Below are 22,532 nucleotides of genomic sequence, written 5' to 3' on the forward strand. Positions count from 1 at the left end.
AGATGTTCTACTGGTGAAAATAATGAAAAAAGTTTGTTTAAACATAGGTCTGGAAACTCATTGTTTTCAAGTTACAACTAGCAAAAGATTTCTCCCAGATTTCAGCTTTTCTGATATAAAAAGCCCTACTGTAATTTTTGGAACCCTAATTAAGGAGTAATTTTGGTGGTCTCTTACGTAACTGGAGATGGGAAATAGGATAAAATAGGTCCCAGAACTGTAACTCCAGTAGTTTTTAAGATATCTTATGTAAATCACAAAATTTGGTGTTTGTAGTACAATAAATTTGTTAAATGACTAATAAATGCGAAAGATTTACTAACAAAAATTGTAGAGAATTTAATTATGAACACATTAATGTAAATACAGCCAATAAAATATAAATATAAACTTTCAAAGATCGGTTTTTTATTGAAATTGGATGAAAAATGGACTTTCTTTATCTAACAAATATTCTTTTTAAAGCGTTCTTTTAAGCATTCTTTTAAAACATACTTTGGTGTATCAATATTTACGAATGAAAGGGTCATTTTCAATATGTTCGTTTTCTGTTGAACGCCAAGTTAATTATCTTGTTAATGATAAACATCATATGATTCAGCATATTCAAGTGTAGCCCAGGCAATAGTACAAGGCAAATTTCAAGTCACGCTGATTTGTCAAAAAAACAAGTGTGGCGCATCCTACAGAAAGAAAATCATTATTTTTTCCGCCTGCAGAAGGTTTCAAATTTGTGACCAACAGATGTGATCAATTATCATTGGCTTCTCGGCAACACTGATAAGGTAAACTCAATTTAAATTACTGATGAAGCCACTTTTATGAGAAACAGTCTTCAATTCTAAAAATACTCATTTATGGTGTGAAGACAATCCACATGGTAATGTGTAGACTAGTTTCCAACATAGATTTCACATTAATGTTTAGTGTTGCATTATTTATGACAAAATTCAGGGATAATTTGTGTTCAATAAAAACTTTACAGGATGCATATGTTCATTTCTTGACAAATAATTTGCAAAATATGGTTTTCCAGCATGATGGTGCAATGCCACATTTACAAACTAGATTTGCAAATGATTTTACAGCATGATGGTGCAACGCCACACTTCTCTTTAATAGCTAGAAGTCTTTTGAATGCTAATATCTTACACTGGATTGGACGTGGTGGACCAATCGTATAGTACCACGATCACCTGACTTAATGCCATTAGATTACTTCAATTGGGGCCATATGAAAACTGTAGTATACCAACAAAAATTTAATACTAAAGAAGAATTACCCATTAAATACAAAATGTTACTGAATTTGTACAAAATGATCCTGAGATGATACAGAAAGCCACTGGAAATATTTTACGTCATCCGACGTAAAATACACAGCACTCTATCCAGATTTCTGTGTACATTGTGAAGGAGGGAATTTCAAACAATTACTGTAACTGAGGTTTGCTATTCTGTTACCACACACATTTATTGTGCGGGGGGGCTAAGGGAGCTATAACTCCGCTGAAATTTTCAGGCGATTAGCACCGCAGCCTCTATCACCCAACAATTATTTGACTTTATCATTCAGGGGTTAAATCTAAGCTAAGTAAGTTGAGTTCAAAAAATCCATTTTTAGCATTTTACATTTTCGTAATGTATAACATCTCAAAAGTATTTTCATAAAATTTGAGTTAAATTGGTACATAATAATCTGCCTAATCATTAATCCCATCCTATATACCTTAACCTGCTGTTACTCAATGTATCAGCACCGTGCTCACTCTGATATAATACTAATAAAAATAATTGATTACTGGGGATTTCCTGCAACCCAGAAATGGAACACTTGCTTATCGCGTTCCAAACACATGCGTAGGCAGCTGGAGGACGTTCCAAGAATCTTCAAAAAGTTTACAAGTTCTTTTGCCAGGTTCAGCTAGTCCTGGAAAAGTGGATGAACTAAAAATCTTAGCGATATATTATGATAATAAATGTTCTGAATCTGTCCTCCCAGCAAAGTATCTTATTTGATGCGAGGAGATAAAGTCATTAAATTTAAAATTCAATCTAGAATAGAAGCGACTGAAGTATTGGATCGCTGCACTAAAGAATATTTGCCAAATATTCATTATCTCTTGCAGGTTTTAGTGACTCTTCTGGTAACAATATGTACTAATGAACGATCATTCTCCACAATGAAGAGTCAAAAGAATTGTGCGTAACAAGTAGGGGATGGAAGATTAAGCTCATTAGATTCTTTGTCAATGCATAGAGATATTACTGTTAATCCTGATGAAGTTTTATACATTAGAGCGAGAAATAAACATTGACAACTAGCTTTCTAATAATTCATAACTTTTATTGGTGTGTAAATGTGTGAGTGTGAAGTACATATAAATGTGATTATGAAAAAATTATATACTAACATTATGATTCTTATTTGCAATAAAGTATAATTAATAATAAATACAATCAAGTGTAAAAAAATCTTTTCAATATAACATTATTTTCATTATTATTATTTTATCATGATCATCAGCCCCCTTGACCTACCCCCCCCCCCCCCTAAAACAAATCCTAGTTATGTACATGTGTTACCATTTACCATTTCATGTATTTTATTTTTTTGTTTTACTATCTATATTAAGAGTATAATGTTTATTAGGTACAGAAAGAATAATATGATTTGCTGTTTATTTTTTGTCTGTTCTGCTTAACTAAAAAACCGATTTTTATAAGTTTTTATTTACTTTTTATTGGCTATATTTAAATTAACTTTTACAGAATTAAATTCTCTACAAGTTTTGTTATAAATCTTCTGCCTTTGTCATTTAACATAGCTATTGCACTATAAACCTAAAAAAAAACTTTTTTAAAACATCAAATTTTGTGTTTTATGTCGGATATAAAACTACTACAGCTACAATTTTGGGACCTGTTTTATCCTACATCCAAGTTGGATTCTTATGTTATTTTTAAGAATCCACCAACTTTACTTCTTAATTTTGTCCCAAAAATTACAGTAGAGCTTCTTTTTATTAGAAGAGCTGAAATCCAGGCAAAATCTTTTGCTAACCATAACTCGAAAACAAAGCGTTTCCACACCTGTATAAACTTTATTGTTTGTATGAACTTTTTTCACTAGTAGTAGTAATTATTATTTTCACTAGTAGAACATGTCCTGAAAGTTTCTCAGTTTCTTCGTGGGATATTGTATATTTTTATTATTATTTTTTAAAAAAATATTATAGATTATCAAAATTAATTATTTTTTAAACATGTTAACTATTATGATTTAAATCTATTCTACTACAATTTTCTTAAATTGTAGGAATATCAGTGGTCAAACTTCACAACCTTCAAAATTTATGATAAAAAAAAAATTTATAATTTTTTCTCTTCAAAATGTTTTTATAAAAAAATATTTTTGCAGCAAAGAGGAGAATTCAAAGTTGTACATGCTAAAAACTACTTTTACTGTGGTGGTGCACTGTCATGAAAAAAATTGAAGCCATACTAATATAGTAGATAAAAAAATTATAAAATGATGATACTTACATACACAGCTGTGTTTATCAGAGTCAAGGTTCCATCCAAGGGGGCATAGACACTGGACATCTTGTCTATGATAATCAAGTGTAACACAAAGATAATCACAATGGCAACCTGTGATTGCAGGTATAATAAACACTCTACCAGGACCAGGATGTGCCCCAGCAGATACTTTTCCAAATGGTCCATCAACCCATGAATATCCCCCTTCTCCATCATCTTCTTTTTCATTACCAGCACGACCACCTGAAAATAATGCTCAGAATAAAATCAGTCGATTATATATTATTTGAAAACAAAAATTCAATTACAGTTATAATTAAAGTTGCCTTTAATATATAATTAAACAGCTTTTGATATATGTGATCTGCATATTATTTATTATAATTGTGTAAGAAAAAAGAGGTTTCATATAGTTAATATATAAAAGAGGGTTCAAATAGGTAAACTGATTTTACTATATAAGAATGGAGATCGGCAGATTACAAACTATAAGCCAATAAATTGATCATCACAGGCCAAGGCTGCGTCGGTGAAGAACAACCAACGCTGACTTGACACTGCAGCGCTCTGGGGGTCACCATTGCCACGCTGTAATGGGGACCCAACTGCCGCTGAGGGGATGCCCAGTCTGATTTTAATGGACGAGCTGCAACTTCGCGACTTTACCGGAGACCAGCTTTCAGACCCAATAGCTCTTCTCAGAGCTAATGTAAAAAACAGGCCTTTTCAGGGCCACCACAAGGTTATGAATTATGAGTCGTCGAAGCCATTCGACGACAACAGCCCTTCTCAGGGCTACAATAAGGTTATTAATTACAACGAGCTGTTGAAGCCAATCTACGAAAAAACAGCCCCTTTCAGGGCTACCATAAGGTTATTAAGTGCCACGTGCCATCAAAGCGATTTGACGACAATGTATATATATATTTATAGGTATTGCATGTTCAAATATAGTCAGTCACTGGAAATCACACAAATAAAATCCAATAAACTACATAAAGTCAACAGAATTAATCCATGAAATACATATGGATGATTGACTGTTTTTTAATATGAGGTATGGTTTCAATGGGTAGTGGGAAATAAACAAATGAAGGAATAAATAAGAAAATTAAAGTATAACTTTGAATGCAATCATTTTAAATAAGATTGTAGAATTATTTTGTTAGCTAAACAATAATTAACAATAATTAATTGATGAAACTTCTGATATAAAAATAAGCCATTCTAAACGTACATTTTATAGAAAAAAGTAAAACTGCTAATATAATTTTGATTATTTAAGACAACAATTATTATCAAAGATATATAAAAGATAATACTAATATACCAGTAAATCCACCGCCACCACCTCCTGCTAGACAACCTCCACCACCACCTCCAAATCCTCCACCACCTGCGACTATGGCTCCTGAATATGTAGTGCAAGCTTTTCCACCAGCAGCTCCTTGCACCAGTGCAAGGCCAGTGACATCACGATGTGTGTAATTACCACGCATCCATCCTCCTCCAGCTCCTATATCACAAAAATTGAAAAACAAATTAAATACAGTACTTTATTATACATGTAAATACATGTACTTTATTTCTTACAGGACAATTAGTTTACTAACATTATTACTGAATGAGTATAAAACAATATTACTCAGCTTGAAATTTTCATTGAACTTTTCAAGTCAAGTAATCAAAACTGGTTAGTAAACATACTATCATTTAACACAATAAACACTGTTTAAAAATAAAATCCCAGCCTAATCTTTGAAAAAAAATGTTAATTTTTCAACTATAAATTTGCACTGAATTACAAATAATTAATAATAATAATAATAATTCAGTTAGTGAAGGAAGTGAAATCAGGCAAAAAAATTATCAGACTGCTTAATTTTCATAATCCACTTCAACAACAACTTCAGACATATCTCAGTTGTTTATCAACTGATTTGATCAAATGAGGAGTCATTTTGTTTACAATAAAAACTTAAATATTTTACTAAAACATAATTTGATAAAAATATTTATGAAGCTATTAATGATTAAAAATTTTTAATTGCTACCGAGTTGAATTTTCAAAGGTAAAATTTTCAAATTTGTTTATTGTATAAAAAACAATCTTAAAATATTCATTAAAATATTAAAATTTCACAATTTATTCTTAAGAAATACATTTTTACTAAAAAAAAAAAAAAAAAACAAAATGGTAGATATAGGAGGAAATGAAGTGAGGTAGGGTATTTGTCCACATGAACTACTTTTGTTTATTCTGATGTTCTAAATCACTCACTTAAATCTGACCAACACCTCCCAAGATATCCTGAGTGTGTGCATGTACAAACAGTGTGTAAGATGCCTTAAATCATTGTTGCTTTGTATCTTACCCCAGCTATGCAAAGAGTGGTTATAAGGAGGTATAAAGTTGTTACTTAACTATATTTTAATTTGGTTCAGATATCTTCAAGAAGATTTTAAGCTCTTTTCTGTTTTATTAACAAAATAATAGTAAAGAAAAGACAATATCTGTTAATTATTATTTCGTCAGGCTGAAATATAAACTCACTGGGTTGGTCTAGTGGTGAACGCATCTTCCCAAATCAGCTGATTTGGAAGTCGAGAGTTCCAGCGTTCAAGTACTAGTAAAGTCAGTTATTTTTACATGGATTTGAATACTAGATTGTGGATACCGGTGTTCTTTGGTGGTTGGTTTCAATTGACCACACATCCCAGGAATGGTCGAACTAAGACTATACAAGATTACACTTCATTTACACTCATACATATCATTGCTCAACAATTAAGCTATTTTATTAATTTAACTACCTTATTTCAGGCCGTGTTGAAGACAAAATGTAGGACTGCTAAATATAGAAAAAGAACTCAGTGTCTATTTCTAATATTAAATCTTCCTTCGAAAAACTTTGCTTTGTAAGACAGGCCCAAGGGATTCACTAATAATTATTAAACTTGTTTTTAATTTAGTATTGATAAGTTAATTATTAAATACATTGTGCAGTACTGATACAATCCTATTTATAAGTGTATTATAACAGTGTAAATGTGTATTTTATTTTGTGTTTCTTTCAGTAAACTGATAAATTTTTTTAATAATATTTTCTTTTCGATATGATTGCAACCCCCATTTAGTGTTATCACACCCCCCTAGGGGAGTGTGTCCCACAGGTTGAGAAACACTGGAATAAACAAACAGAATTTCTCTTACTAAGTATAGGAAAATCCTACCTAGTTAGCTGCATCACCATTCATTACACAACATCAAAGTTACAGTAAGGTGTGCTGTGTCATTACACAAAGTCATAGGCCCTTACTTTTGAATATAAAGAGTGTAACAGCAACATCTGATTGGTACATTACCATGGTGGAAAATATTCTACAGTGCAGACTGCATTCTAAACATCTTACCAGCTGAAATTGAAAACTCTTGGTTTCAGTAGAATAGAGCTGTATTGCAGTGAATGGCAGCCCAGCAGTCAATGGCAGCTTTATGAGACCGTTTACAAATCATCTGGTCTTATACAAATTAATATTGCTATTTTTTTATCTTTAAAGTAAATGAAGGTTTTTTCTTTTACACACAATCGTATATATAAATGCATAAAAATGCATATTATTATTGTTATAAAATTATCCAGAAGCCATGGTATTATCATTATGGGAGCTATCAACTGATATGAACTGATTAACACCGCTACCAGTGTCTACACCTCTGAAATTTTCAAATATTCAAAAAAGATTAAGAATGTCTAGAAGATCCTTCTAGAACTCCTTAATCCTTTAAAACGTTTCTATGAAAGAATATATTTATCAGTCATAAGTAAGAAATGTTAATCAAAATAAATGATCTTCAAAATGTAAATAGCTGGATATAAAATTTACCAAAAATTGGTGTTATGGATAAAAAATTATAAGTCTAATTACATTAATTATTAATATTTTGTATTCCTAGTTGGGTTTGTTAGGTTATACTTTCAAGATACAGCGATGAATTAGAAATTACCACAATTACTCTTCTAAAATGCATGAAAATAATCAAACAATTTTCTGTCCAGGTTTTACAGGGAGTACAAATCATTACGGAACTAAGCTGATAAATGTGAGATGATAATTATGAGACTAAGCTAATAAAAACAAAGTATTTAATTTAAATTTGACTACTATTTAACTCCTTGGGTAGTTTTGTTCTTTAAGCATTTAATCACCTTCTACAACTCACATTGGATCTCCAGCATGATGTCAAAACAGCAATACTTCAGCTCGTGCTTCATATTGAGGAAGATGGTGAACTGTCACAAGGGGCTAAATTAAGCAAGTACAAGAGATATGAAGCAATAATCATATTGTTGCAATAAAAAAATTATATGTTTCAAATGTTGTGAGGCAGAAGCATCGCTATGATGAAGCAGTCAATTACTCACCCCATAGTGCAGGTCATTCAAGCTGAATACACACTGATGTCAGAAATTTCCTTTAAGGATTTCAATTATCCTCATGGATAAGCTGCCTAATTTTATCCTCATTTTAAGTAGTTGTACTAGTGGATAGTTGCCCTGATCTGTCTTCTTCTTCAGTGATGTTCCACTCTTCTTGAAGTCCTAGTGTTAATCAAAACACTTTTAGTTCATTGCTATAAGCTTGTTGGATCATTATAATGTTGTGGATTTCTGAGTTTTATGTTATATTTCTTCTATATCTTGCAGTCTGTAATGAAACCACAGATTTACTGGTGAACATAATCAAAAAAGCCATGTTATACAAATTCCAATTATAAGGAACAACAACATTTGGCATATTGGTTCAAACAGGTCATTACTTGCTGCTGCTGCACTCTATGCATTTTTAATAGAGTACATGACGGATTTTTTTATTGTATTCCCATATATACAATCCATTTTTTTACTTAAAAATGTAAAATTAGTTATCATGAAATCTGGTTATCATAAGTTAAATTACTGAGATTCCATATGTATAAAAATAGTTACCTGCTGGATTACTATTGTCATACGCATCTCCTGTAGTTGGCTGTAGGGTAGTATTCATTCCATGGCCATCTTGTTTACTGTTATCAACAACTACATTATTCACATTACTTTCCTTCAATGCCAATCCACCACCGCCTGCAGCAACTAGTAAAGGCACACGTTGTTTGTTCTTTTGCCACTGTTTAAAAAATAAAACAACTTTTAATTCATATTCTAAAAAAATTATTAAACAGCCGTTTTTATTAGGTCACATTAAATTTAAATTAGATTTTGATATTAAATAATGAATATCAAATTATTCATTATTGATCATTCTTTCAAATTATAGTTATTATGTTAAACTTTTTTATGCATATGTACACACACTTTTCTTTTACATTTTCCACACTAGCAAACAATTTCAATTTCAAAGATGTATTTATACAGCAATGCCAGTTTTTATAACATTGGTGGCACACTCATAGGTATCTCTTTGTTGTGTTTGGGAAACTCGTAAGGGCTTCCTAAGCATGATGACAATATGACTAATCAGTGATAAAAAGGCTGCACTCAACTGTACAGTGCCAAATGTCCCAGCTAGGTCCTACTATAACTGGATAGTTTGTCTATCATTGAAAGTATGTTCTTCTCCCTAAGTAGTACTAAACCATTAGTACTAAAGCCACATCAGTTATCCATTTATTATGTTGTAGGCTACTATTTTCCTACCCATATGTTAGCCTGGACTGTAGAAAAACTTTAGTATTGTGCACCTACTTGCAATTTCAGCTACAAATCAAACCTCACAGGAATCTTCTCTAAGGGATGTCTAGAGTCAACCCTCTATGCATCAAGTGATATTTCACAAATAGCAATGGATTTTTGTTTGGGAGTCCTACTGGTTGCTTTAGGCATGACTGACTCAATCTTGGTACAGATACCTGGCTCAAACAAATGCACACATTTGACAGATCTATTCTGCTGATTAGCAATCAACTGCAGACTAAGCCTGAAACCATCTGCTATGTGCTAAGAGAACCAAGGTCGACATTTATGAGGTACATCCCAACCCCCCATAGGGGAAGACACCTTGTGTTGATTCTGGTCGCCATACCCCTCCCATTCCAAGCCCTAATGGGCTTTAACGGCTTTATGAGGCGCAAGGCAGAGCCCACCATCAGAAAAGTCAGGTTGAGAGGTGAAACAACCCAGAGAAAGCAAAGCTTGTTCCAATTTTGAAAGTGTAGCCTTCCTGCCTGTTCTCAATGACAAGGGATCACCAACACCACAAGAAGTCAAAACTTCAGTCAGTACATACTATGAACATTTTGACATTATCCAAGCTGCTGATGAGGAGGTTCTATCCGACAATTGTTTTTGCAATCTACGGTAGTCAAACAATTGAGTAATGGTCTTTCTAAACTGAATAACAAGCTGGTGGTCAGAGAATAAAATAGGTAATATTTTAACTGATCGATTACTGCATTCAAAGGCCATATAGCCTACTAAAAATTTCTGTTTGTTTTATTCTACATGTGTCAGAGCAGCTGATTAAAAAAGTTATTAACTTTGTAAATTTATTGATATGTAGGTTTTTAATGCTTTTCCAATTTATTATTAATGATTACTTTAAAACTTTAAATTACATTTATTATTCAATCTTTTTAAAACATCATATTATTAAAAATTATAATAGTAAACAGAGCTTTTAAGTATAACAATTTATTTAAATCGTGGAATATGTTTCCAAATTTTTTGTGGAAATTTGGAAACATTAGGATATTAATCTGTTCTTTGTTTGTGTTCATGTAATGATAACTTTACTAGTTGTTGGTCCATAAAAAAATAATACATTTTTAACATCTTGGGCGTGAGTTCAAAGGACATTTTCTTACCATTAACATTTTCTGGGAAATTAACTAATCAAAGAGAAAATTAGTTTGTATTTTTTTAATGTACTACTTACTGTAAATATATAAGTCGCTCCTCCACCACCTCCTCCACCTCCGATGTAATCCATTAAGGAAATTGCTTTTATTTTGTCTCTCAAAGGTGATTTTGTAGATTGTTTTATTTTCCTCAGTTCACATTCAATCGAATGGTTTACTCTTTCTCTACCCTAAAAACATAATAAACAATTAAAGTTTTGTTTTTCGATGAGCCACTAGAACCAGAAACTCTGTTCTAGTTAAATTATTCACATCATCTGAATTGTGTGATGTTATGAAAATAATCTGGTAAAAAATAAAATAAAAAATCAAGTTTCTAAATGTTACAGTTGTTCTTTCTTTTTCTGTTTAGCCTCCAGAATCACCTTAAGGTATTACTTTAGAGGATGAATGCAAATGAAGTGTAGTCTTGTACTGTCTCAGGTCAAACATTTCTGAGATGTATGGTTAATTGAAACCCAACCACCAAAGAATACTGGTATTCACAATCTAGTATTCAAATCCGTATAAAAGTAACTACCTTTAAGATTTGAACCTTAGAACTCTCAACTTTGAAATTACAGCTGTTCTATAAGTTCAACTATAACTACTGTTAAGGAGATGAAGTTGGTGAGATCAGTTTCAAAATCTATAGATTAAACTTTTGGAGAATTAGCCATAAGTTAAAAAAAAAAAAATTAAAAGATTAGTGCGGTTCATTTTTAAAATAAATGAAAGTCTGCTTACATAAGGTTGGTGAAATCACTTAAAATAATTAAAACTAAAATATAGCAATTAAAATGAATCTTGCAAGTGAATTAGCCATTTTTTTTAATAGGAAATCTATTTCTCAATTCAATTTTTCTTTTTTCATAACAAAATTCTATCTACAAGTTTTAAGTTAATATTGAAGAAAATATACAATATTTTATAAATATTGTTTAAAAATGAAATAAAAATGAGTTGTTTTTTTAAAATATTATTTACCTTATATTTTAATATTAAATAAACAGAATTTTAATTTAATTTCTTAAAAATAAATTTTAATCCTATAACATAAAAATAACATCTGTCCTATCTTATGAATCATCAAGATTCAATGATTAACAAATATCTACAAACAATTATATTAATAATTTTCGACTAGCCTAATAATGATTTCATTGGGTGTATTTACAATCATCAATTGACATTCTTTAAAAGTACATATTAATATTAAAGAAAAATGCAGAAGAAAACTTTAAAATAATTAAAAAGAATCTTCTTCATAAACATACTATTTTACACAATACTCACTGAGCTTGACCAAATGCACAGATAATAAAAGTTGAATGTTTATCATTGTGCAAGTTTAAACAAAATAATTTTTACTTAGTCCGTAATTTATTAACTATTTTTCTTGTATTTAAATTTATAATATTTTCCACTCGTTCCTGTTATTTTAACATGTATAACAGTATACATTAAAATGAATCGATATTATTTGAACACATTTTTTATGAAGAATTCATTTACAACTAAATTTTCAATTACAGTACATTTAACAATAAAAAAAAAAAAAATAAAAAAAATGATAATATAAATTTTATATTTAGCTTTCATTTGGCCATGTTTGGATATAGTTTACAATATAAATCTACATAAGTACTTTTCGAATCTATTGATTCATCATTGGTTTTTAAATACATATATATATCTCAATAATTTCAATGGTTCATTGAAAACATTAATTTTAATTGTATTAAAATATATATATACACACTATCTCTTAATTTATGACTTTTGTCATAAAATAAAACTGATATTTAACATGATCCAACTTTATCAAAATTGGTTACAACTTAAGCCACCCATCAAGAAAGAGGTGTGTATATTTAAATAATTCATAATTTTAAAAATTTACCAGTTCATTTATAAGTATAGTGCGCATAATGAAAATAAAAACTTGTGTTGGAGAAGGTCAAAACTACGTAACTACAACCAGACCTGAGAACATTTATACACATATAATAGTACAAGAATAACAATCGTACTTTTATTTGTGCATGTTTAATTTATTACAGTTTTCATTTTTATTAGTTATAATTAATTATTATGTAATTACTATTAATAATTCAATAAATAAAGCTTTCAAAAAAAGAATTTTAATTTAGGTATATTTTTAAATAAAAAAAAATTAACTACTCCTTGAATATAAATTGCATCTGTAATTACACAAATTATATGTCCAGTTCCTGTGAAAGTTTACAATCTTCTCTGTTTTGATTGGAACAGTCCCTTTCACTAGCATTGTCTGATGTACAAATTTTATGTGTCATTTTGTTGATTAGCGGTTCCATCTTATACTCGCTTTCAGCTTTTTTTACATATTAACAATATGGTTTCTAATCATCCTTATTCATTTCATTCATTTTTTCCTTAGCTAATTTTTTAATATATGTCATTAAAAATGCAAGGAATGTAAGATGGAAGTCACAGAACCTGATGCCCATGTTTTTTAATAGTTCATCAAAATGGTACTTTATTTTTTAATTTCTATGTGATTTAATTATGTCATACAACAGTGGTTTTAACACAATTATATGGAATATTGTTCTTTTCTAACCAATCAATCATGCCACTTTTCCTACCATTTGAATTCAGAGGCTTCCCTAGAAGTGAATTGTAGTATGGACCATTATCGATAGCAACCATTTACTGGGGGAAGACCAGGGATTAATTTTTCAGACACCCACTTCGTGAAATTTTTGTTGTGATAGTCACGGCTTTCTGAACTTGTTTTCCAAGTTAACATCATGTTTGGAATAAACCCCATTTCTCCTCCAGCTTGGATTATGATTAACAGATAACCTTTATTAATCGGCACCACTTTTATTCCATCACCACTATCATCCAAACATGATTTTGTTGTTGAGTAGGACGTTAAAATATATGATTTGTCCAAATGACAAATCATTTTTTTCTTTTCTGTCGAAGGTCATTTTTCATAAATATTTTATCCTCTTCCACCTCATGTCTTCTTTCTCAATCAAAGGTTTCCTATTATTATCAGTTTACACTATTTAAACCCTAACTCTTTTAGAATAGTTGCTAGTGTAGTTCTAGAACCTTAAAATTGAATATTCTTTTGAAGTTCTTCAAGTAATTTATTAATTGCAGGCAATTCATTATGTTTTGCATTAAAATCGTTAACTGTTGTTTTACAACATCTTGATCAAAATTACCTAATCCACTAACTGGTTTTGAATGTTGTTTATCTTTTTTTGGTGTGGTAAATGAGCACAACTGTGATTTAGATTTAAGAAGATCCTGCTATTTTTTTCGAAGTTTTTGAAATTGTCATCTTAAAATCTTATTAGCTGCAGAGGTTCTTTCTTCATATTTTTGAATGCATAATTAATGTTGGTCATTTTCTAATTTTTCTAACTTTATAGCTTCTTCCTTCATAAAATCATATAAACAATATTAGCAATTTCACGAATTTGACTAAAGAGCTTTATTCTTAAATATGGATTTAAATTCTGACATTGCCAAAAAAATTCACTAACAAAAAATGCAAAATACATATCAATTCATTAAAACACACAAAACATTACTTAAGATGACAGACATTACAGAAGGAAACAACTATACCATTTGTACTGGGACTTGCCAAGAAGCAAAATAAATTAGTTTATTGAAAATTAAAGTAAATATTAGTAGTGAATTTTAGTAAACAATACGAAAAAAAAAAATACTTAACTATTCTATGAATACGTATAAAATGACTAAGCTATTAATAAATTATTATGATTTGTAGGGTGTGCGCCTATTATTTAAATTATGTTTATTATTATAAACATCATCAACAAAACTAATACCCATTACGAGAACATGTAAATATAACTCAAATGAAATATTTTGATAACTTTTATTTATATAAAGTGGTCATTTATTTTATGACTCACTTGATGGAAGGAATATAATAATAATCTATTAATACATGGTTATAACTAGGTTATACCAGTTAAACTAGTCATCGCAAAATCAGCCGATTTCAAAGTTGAGAGTTCTAAGGTTCGAGTCCTTGTAAAGACAGTTGCTTTCATATGGATTTGAATTGTAGACTGTGGATACCAGTGTTTGGTGGTTGGATTTCAATTAACCACAGGGAAGGCAATGGCAAACCACCTGTAAAACGTGCCAGGAAAATTCCAAGAAATTTGAATCGCCAAGGATGAAACACAACTAGGGAAAATATTTATTTTTAATATTATTATTATTTATTTTTTATATAATATTTCAAAATTGTTTCCTATATTTATGTTGCGACCTTGAGACCTGTGACCTTGCCGTTGCTGAGGGGCCTTGAATGCTCAGTGGTACAGAATAGCTGGACCGAAGGTGCAACCATATCGGAGAGGTACCTGTTGAGAGCCAGACTAAGGAATGATTCCTGAAAGAGAGCAGCAGTTCTTTCAGTAGTTGTTAAGGGTGTAGGTCAGGATAACTTAAACGGCCATATCAACATCACTCAATCCTCTGAGTACTGCACAGCTGAAAACAATGGAAAACTACAGCTGCTTTTTTCCTTAGTAAAGAATTCCGGAGGTAAACTAGTCCCACGTTCGGATCTCCTGGTAGGGACTACTAAGGAAGGGGTCACCAGAAAATTAAAAAATAACATTCTACGAGTCGGAGAATAAAATGTTAGAAGTCTAAAAAAGGTTGGTAGGTTAGAAAATTTAAAGAGGGAAATGGATAGGATAAATGTAGATGTAGTAGGAATTAGTAAGGTTCGGTGAGAAGAGGAAAATGACTTTTGGTCAGGTGATTTTAGAATAATTAACTCAGCTTCAAATAATGGGCAGGCAGGAGTAGGTTTCGTAATGAACAAGAAGATAGGGAAGAGAGTAGAGTATTTCAAAAAGCATAGCGATAGAATCATTGTAATAAGGATAAAATCAAAACCTAAACCAACAACGATTCTTAATGTCTATATGCTTACAAGTGCCCATGATGATGATGATGAAATATAATTTGTTTGCATCAAAAATTAATTCAAACATCAGGAAAAGATTTTTGAAGGTATATGTTTGGAGCGTAGCTTTATATGGAAGTGAAACTTGGACGATCGGAGTATCTGAGTAAAAGATTAGAAGCTTTTGAAATGTGGTGCTATAGGAGAATGTTAAAAATCAGATGGGTGGATAAAGTGACAAATGAAGAGGTGTTGCGGCAAATAGATGAAGAAAGAAACATTTGGAAAAATGCAGTTAAAAGAAGAGACAGACTTATAGGCCACATATTAAGGCATCCTGGAATAGTCGCTTTAATATTGGAGGGACAGATAGAAGGAAAAAATTGTGCAGGCAGGCAATGTTTGGAGTATGTAAAACAAATTATTAGGGATCTAGGATGTAGGGGGTATACTGAAATGAAATGACTAGCACTAGATAGGGGATCTTGGAGAGCTGCATCAAACCAGTCAAATGACTGAAGACAAAAAAAAATATTTGTGTTTATGTTATGTTGTTATTGTATTAATGATATTATTATATTTATTTGCATTATATTATTATATATGGCATAGAATGATTCAGGGAAATAGGAAATTAAATAGTCTTATGAAAAAATTATAATCATTAAATTTATTTATAATGTTTAAATAGAAAAAAACATGCTTCCAATTATGAATACATAAACATTTATTTTTTGAAGATCACCTCTTGCAGGTGCTCTCCATCTCTGCGTAGATATTGCTGTACTCTCATACTGAAACTCTACATGGTTCAATGCAACATTTCAACAGGAATTTCAGCAACTGCTGTTTGGATCCTGGCTTTTAGTTCTTCTTCCATAGCAGGTAACTACTATATAGTTTGCTTTTTCAGGTGACCATTAAACGCAAAGTATATACTAATGCATTACTAGAAGAAATTTTACATCAACAAATCAGATGACTTGGGAGGCCAGGTCTTGATGTCGTAGTATTTGTGCATGAATGTTTTTTACTATGGCGATATATTGATTTGATGTGAATGTTTTTGGATGAATTAAGGCCACCCTCATTTTCAAAGAGCCCATTATGCCATACAATGACACAGCACATCACATGACAGCCTTGTTACCGCATAGGAGGGGCTGGTGTAGCTGCATAGGATTCTCTTGTACCCAAACACAAAAATTTTGTCTACTAACAAATCCATTTATAATGAAAAAAAGGGCTTTGTCCAACATTCACAGTATGTTAACTAAGTCAACATCTACATTTAACTTTAGAAACATTCATTCACAAAATTGAAGGTGCATTATGTGATTGTTTGGTTTCACTTCCTGGACGATCTGTAACTTGTAGGGATGATAAAGTAACTCCTATTCTTCAATGACTTGAACTAAGCTACTGTGAAGACACTGCATGACAATGAATTTTATAGGGTGGGTTTCTTATGACAGCAACTTGAACAGTCTCGATACTGTCTGCTGTATGAATGGTCCACACACCGTCTTTTTCATTATTGAACCTGTTTCTTCAAAATTACGTATCCATGTATTATTTGCTTGTGCAGTACTCAATTAAGGCATCATAAATTAAACTGGCAGTAAATTCTCTACATGCAGCCTCCATGGTGACATTATTTTATAAAAAGCTTTGAAGGCAAAAGCATATTTTTCACTACTCCAAAAATGGCAAAATAGCAAGATGGCATGAGCTGGTTTCTTTAAGTAATTCAGTGCTGACACCCAGAGCTACCAATGCAAATTTCAAAAATTTCCTTTTCCTTAATCACCTGCATACGAAATTATTATGTATGATATTACAATATTTATGTTGATATTATACTATGTTTATGTATTTTGAGGGCATCAGGAGCATTTGAAGACTTCTCTCTTTTATTTATGTTTGCTCAAAATGATCTAAAAATTTCTTTTAAAGAATATGTTATGTTTACCAACAGATATTTTTTTACATTCAATAAAATTAGTTATTACATAACTTGGTAAGTTAAATTGAGCTTTGCTAATAATATGGTATGCTATGGTGGTCTTTATTGATAATTATTAATTGAGACACACTGTGCAATATGTTTTATAAAGAAATTTATTTATGTATGTATGTATATATATATATATATATATATATATATACACACATATATACACACTACATACAGAGTGATTCAAAACTATGTGCCAATTTGTTGGGAGCTGATTCTACAGCTAAAAATATTAAAAAAGTTCATATAAACATAGACCCGAAAATGCTTTGTTAGAGAGTTACAGCTAGCGAAAGATTTTGCCTGGATTTCAATTCCCCTGGGCTAATGAAGACTTCCTGAAATTCTGGGAAGGTAAATTAAGGGGCAAATTTAAAAGTTTCTTATCGTTTTTAACCTGAAAATATTAAAAACATGGGTCCCAGAACTGTACCTTCATTAATTTTAAAGATATCCAACATAAAACACAAAAATTGGTGGTAAAAAATAACATGTTTTTGGGTTTAATGTAAGAAAACTTTGTTAATGTTTAAGTTGTATTTTTTTCAATTAGAAATGTAGAAAATTTAAATCTGAAAAGATTCATGTAAATTACTTAAGAAAAAAATTGAATACTAGTTATTGAAATTTAACTTTATTAAAAAACAAAACAGACTGAATTGTGAAAAAATTGTAATAGGATGAAATGTCTTATACTGTCCATAGGTTGGAAACAGCTTTTAACTTAAAATGTAATCTTAGCATAAAATATAATCCAACTTTGAAAACAATGGAAAAATTATATTAAAAATTAGTGATGGCATTATTAATTATCTTCAAAGTGGCCCCCGTTTTGTTTAATACATGATTTTGCTTGACGAATCCATTCTTTTCTAGCAAATCTCATAATGTTAGAAGTATTCTAAATAATTTCTGCAGCTTCCGTTATGCGATTTCTTAATTCCTCGTGATTGTTAATCTGTTTTGAATAAACAATTGACTTTACCCAACCCCATACAAAAATGTCTGATGGCATGAGGTCAGGAGATCGTGGTGGCCATTTCAGTGGTCCGTTTTGACCAATCCATTGTATACCATATGTATTATTTAAATGATCCTTTACATTATTACAAAAATGAGGAGGTGCCCCGTCATGCATGTATACCTGTATTCATAAGAAGTGAAAACAGGTTAAAGTTGAAAACACAGAAATGAAACAAACCTGCCCAAACCTATGAACAGTATAAGATATTTCATGCTATTAAAATTTTTTCATAATTCTGTCCGTTTTGTTTGACAGGTTTGTTTGGGCAGGTTTGTTTCACTTCTCCTGTAAGCCTCCTTGAAAAAGAAAAATGAACCAATCAAATTATCACCTAGACCATACATTAATTGAAAATGTATGTTGTAAATGTCTTATCGCAGAGTCATCTGGGTTTTCATCCACCCAGATATGGGTGTTATGAAAATCTACTACTTCATTTCTAGTGAAACATGAATCATCAGTACCAAAATTCGACAAAGGAAATTGCAATTTCATACCCATTTTCTAGTTAACTATCGGCAGAATATCTTCCATTTATTATGATCTTATGGGTAATTATTCTTGTACCTGTTCTACATGTAACGGGTAACGCTGTGCTTCATGAAGTGCCGGCCATACACTTAATTGTGAAATATTTAAATGCTGTGATACCCATCTTATGCTTATAACTGGCAATAATTGTATAGCATTTATTATTGCTTGTTAATTATTATGGTTTCTCGCACTTTGTTGATTTCCAGTATCAACTTGTTTTGGTTTAAAATTGCCAGTTTCTCTACGTCGTATCTCCACAGCTTCAAAGGTTTTGTGTTCAGGTGCTCTTCGATGTGGATAAGTATCACGGTATTCTTGAACTGCAGCCAAACCACTTTTGTTTACTTTACTGTAAATTAATATCATGTTTGTATATTCTTCAAATGAATACGTATTAGCATTGTCACCCATTATGAATTAAAGAAAATGTCACTAAACTTTGTAAAAATCATTTTCTGAATTGTACATGGAATCTCACAGACATCTTAATACAATACAAAAACCATCAAATTATTCAAGTACCGTTTCAAAAAGTTATTTGTTGATCAGCAGATATTGCCAACTTATGAAAACAAATTAATTCAATCTGATAAAAATGTAGTAAATAAATGATCAGCTGTTATTTCCAACCTATGGACAAAATAAATTATTTCATGCTGTTAAAATTTTTTTCACAATTCAGTCTATTTTGTTTTATTATAAGTTTAATTTCAATAACCTGTATTTAATTTTTTCTCAAGTAATCTACATAAATCTTTTCAGAATTAAATTTTTTACATTTCTAATTGAAAAAAATACAACTTAATTAACCAGTTAACAGAGTTAAGTTAAACTCAAAAAATTTTTATTTTTTAACAACAATTTTGTGTTTTATGTCAGATATTTTTAAGATTAATTGAGGTACAGTTCTGGGACTCATTTTATAAATATTTTCAGGCTATAAACCACAAGAAACAACTAAATTCATCCCTTAATTTACCTTCTCAGTATTTCAGGTCTTAATTTCCCTGGGAGAACCGAAATCTGGGTAAACTCTTTTGCTAGCGTAACGAAGCGTTTTTGGGCCTAGATTTATATGAATGTTTTTCTATTTTTAGGTATAGAATCACCTCCCGAGAAATTGCCATATATTTTTGAATCATTGTACATACAATGTCCCAAAAGAAATGTACAAACCTTCAGGACATGTTCCAGTGGTGAAAATAATGAAAAAAGATCATATAAACATAGATCTGGAAATGCTTTGTTTTCGAGTTACGGCTAGTGAACATTACGCCCAGATTTCAGCATTTCTGTTGAAAAGTAGCCCTAGTGTAATTTCTGGGACCAAAATTAAGGAGTAAAGTTGGTGGTTTGTTATGCAAATTGAGCTGTCAAATAGTATAAGACAGGTCCTAGAACTGTAACTGCTTCAGTTTTTTTAAGATTTCCAACGTAAAACACAAAATTCAGAGTCGAAAAACAAGTCTTTTTAATTGTATTTAATACAATTCTTTTTAATTTTAAGTCGTATTTAATTGGTCACTCTTCTTTAGTATTAACATTTTGTTGATATACTATAGTTTTCATATGGCCCTAAATGAAGTAATCTAGTGGCATTAAGTCAGTTGATCACGGTGGACCAATCAACTGGCCACCGCAATTCAAGTTTATCCAGTTTAAGAAATTAGCATTCAAATAATTTCTAGCTACTAAAGAAAAATATGCTGTTGCACTATCGTGCTGGAAAATCATTTGCAATCCAGTTTGTAAATATTGTGTTGCACTGTCGTCCTGGAAAATTATTTGCAATCTAGGTTTTCATTGCATCTAGAAGTGAAGAAATCTAGAAATTGCATCTAGAAATGAACATATGCACCTCCCGTAAAGTTTTTATTGAAAACAAATGGTCCCTGAATTATGTCATAAATAATGCCAAACTAAACTTTAATGTGAAATCTATGTTGGAAACTAGTTAGTTTCCATAGTACAATGTGGATTGTCTTCGTTTCATAAATGCTATTTTTAGAATTGAAGACTGTTTTTCACAAATTGGCTTCATCAGTAAATAAAATTGAATTTACCTTATGAGTGTTGTCTAGAAGACAATGACAGAAGTTTAACTGTTGGAGGTAATCTATTGGCTGCAAATTTGAAACCTTCTGCAGGCAGAAAAGATAATGACTTTCTTCCCGTAGGTTATGCCACACTTGTCTTTTGACAAAAAATTGTGACATGAAATTCGCTTTTACTAGTATCTGGGCTATGCTGAATCACATGATGTGCAACATTGATGATTTACTTGGCATTCAACAGAAAATGAACACGTTGGAAATGACCCTTTCATTCGTAAATGCTGACCAAAGAGTGTTTAAAAAGAATGCTTTAAAAAGAGTAATTATTAGGTACAAAAAGAATAATACAATTTTCTCTCTATTTTTTTGTCCGTTTTGCTTCAGTAAAAAACCAATTTTTAAAACTTTCTATTTACTTTTTATTGCTGCATTTACATTAATTTTCTTAGAATAAATTCTCTACAAGTTTTGTTGCTAAATCTTCCATATTTATTAGTCATTTGTACAAAGCTATTGTACTACAAACCTAAAAAAATGTTTGTTTTTTGATACTGAATTTTGTGTTTTACATCGGAAAAAAGTAATGGAGTTACAGTTCTGGGACATGCTTTATCCTGTTTCCCAACCCAAATTATATAAGAAACTACTAACTTTACTCTTTAATTAGGGTCCCAGAAATTACAGTAGGGCGCTTCTTTTTATTAGAAGGGTTGAAATCCGGGTGAAATCTTCTGTTAGCTGTAACTCAAAAACAATGTGTTACCAGACCTATGTTTATATGAGTTTTTTTATTTATTTTCGCCAGCAGAACATGTCTTGAAAGTTTCTCTGTTTCTTCGTGGGACATACTATATATGTAAAGTATTATACAAACAATATGTATTATACATATGATACGTAAGTATCATACATACTCATAATTAGTAAAAATCTACAAACCGAATTTGTCGATTCAAATTCACCAATTTTGAGAGTATTTGAGAGCATATGTAAATAAAAGAAAGAGTTTTTCAAATCTTGCTGATCACCTCATACCAGATAAACATATAATAACAAATATAGAAAAAAAAAACAATAAACTTCAATCTGTATAAAAATATTACCTTTACAAATATTAAAATAAAATATATTCTTACAAAGGAATTGGAAAATTTTGAAAATGATGGCTTCTTTAAATTCACACTCCTGTCTTAACAACAAGCTTTTCAAATCCAATGATTCATCATCAGTTATAAAATAATATATCAGTAATGGATTACTTGTAAAATTTAATAGCTGTTTTGGCCAACCAACTATTAGTGTATCAATGGTAATGCATTACTTGATTTTATAATACTTTATTAATTTACTAATATTATTTATTATTAGTAAATTTTATTACATTTAGTGGAGGAAATAAAAACAGACAAAAATTATTAGCTTGCATTACGTTTCGCAAGCGTATTGCCAGGTTAATTGTCTGCAATAACTCGACTGTCTGTCTATGGATTTTTACAAATGAG

At 30.7% G+C, this 22,532-nt stretch overlaps 1 protein-coding gene across 2 annotated transcripts in view; it reads right to left on the reverse strand.

Moving 5' to 3' along the window:
- Alk (Anaplastic lymphoma kinase) overlaps positions 1 to 22,532 on the reverse strand; it is a 316,961-nt gene that overhangs the window by 39,516 nt on the left and 254,913 nt on the right. For both annotated transcript variants that reach the window (XM_075356481.1, XM_075356480.1), the window contains exons 13-16: positions 10,480 to 10,632; positions 8,535 to 8,712; positions 4,874 to 5,059; positions 3,547 to 3,786 (exon numbers count right to left, since the gene is read on the reverse strand). In XM_075356481.1, coding sequence (XP_075212596.1) covers positions 3,547 to 3,786; positions 4,874 to 5,059; positions 8,535 to 8,712; positions 10,480 to 10,632 — 757 coding nt within the window. The remainder of the gene's footprint in view (positions 1 to 3,546; positions 3,787 to 4,873; positions 5,060 to 8,534; positions 8,713 to 10,479; positions 10,633 to 22,532) is intronic.

The sequence above is a fragment of the Lycorma delicatula genome, chromosome 2, assembly GCF_047948215.1.
Source record: "Lycorma delicatula isolate Av1 chromosome 2, ASM4794821v1, whole genome shotgun sequence".
NCBI classification, from domain to species: domain Eukaryota; kingdom Metazoa; phylum Arthropoda; class Insecta; order Hemiptera; family Fulgoridae; genus Lycorma; species Lycorma delicatula.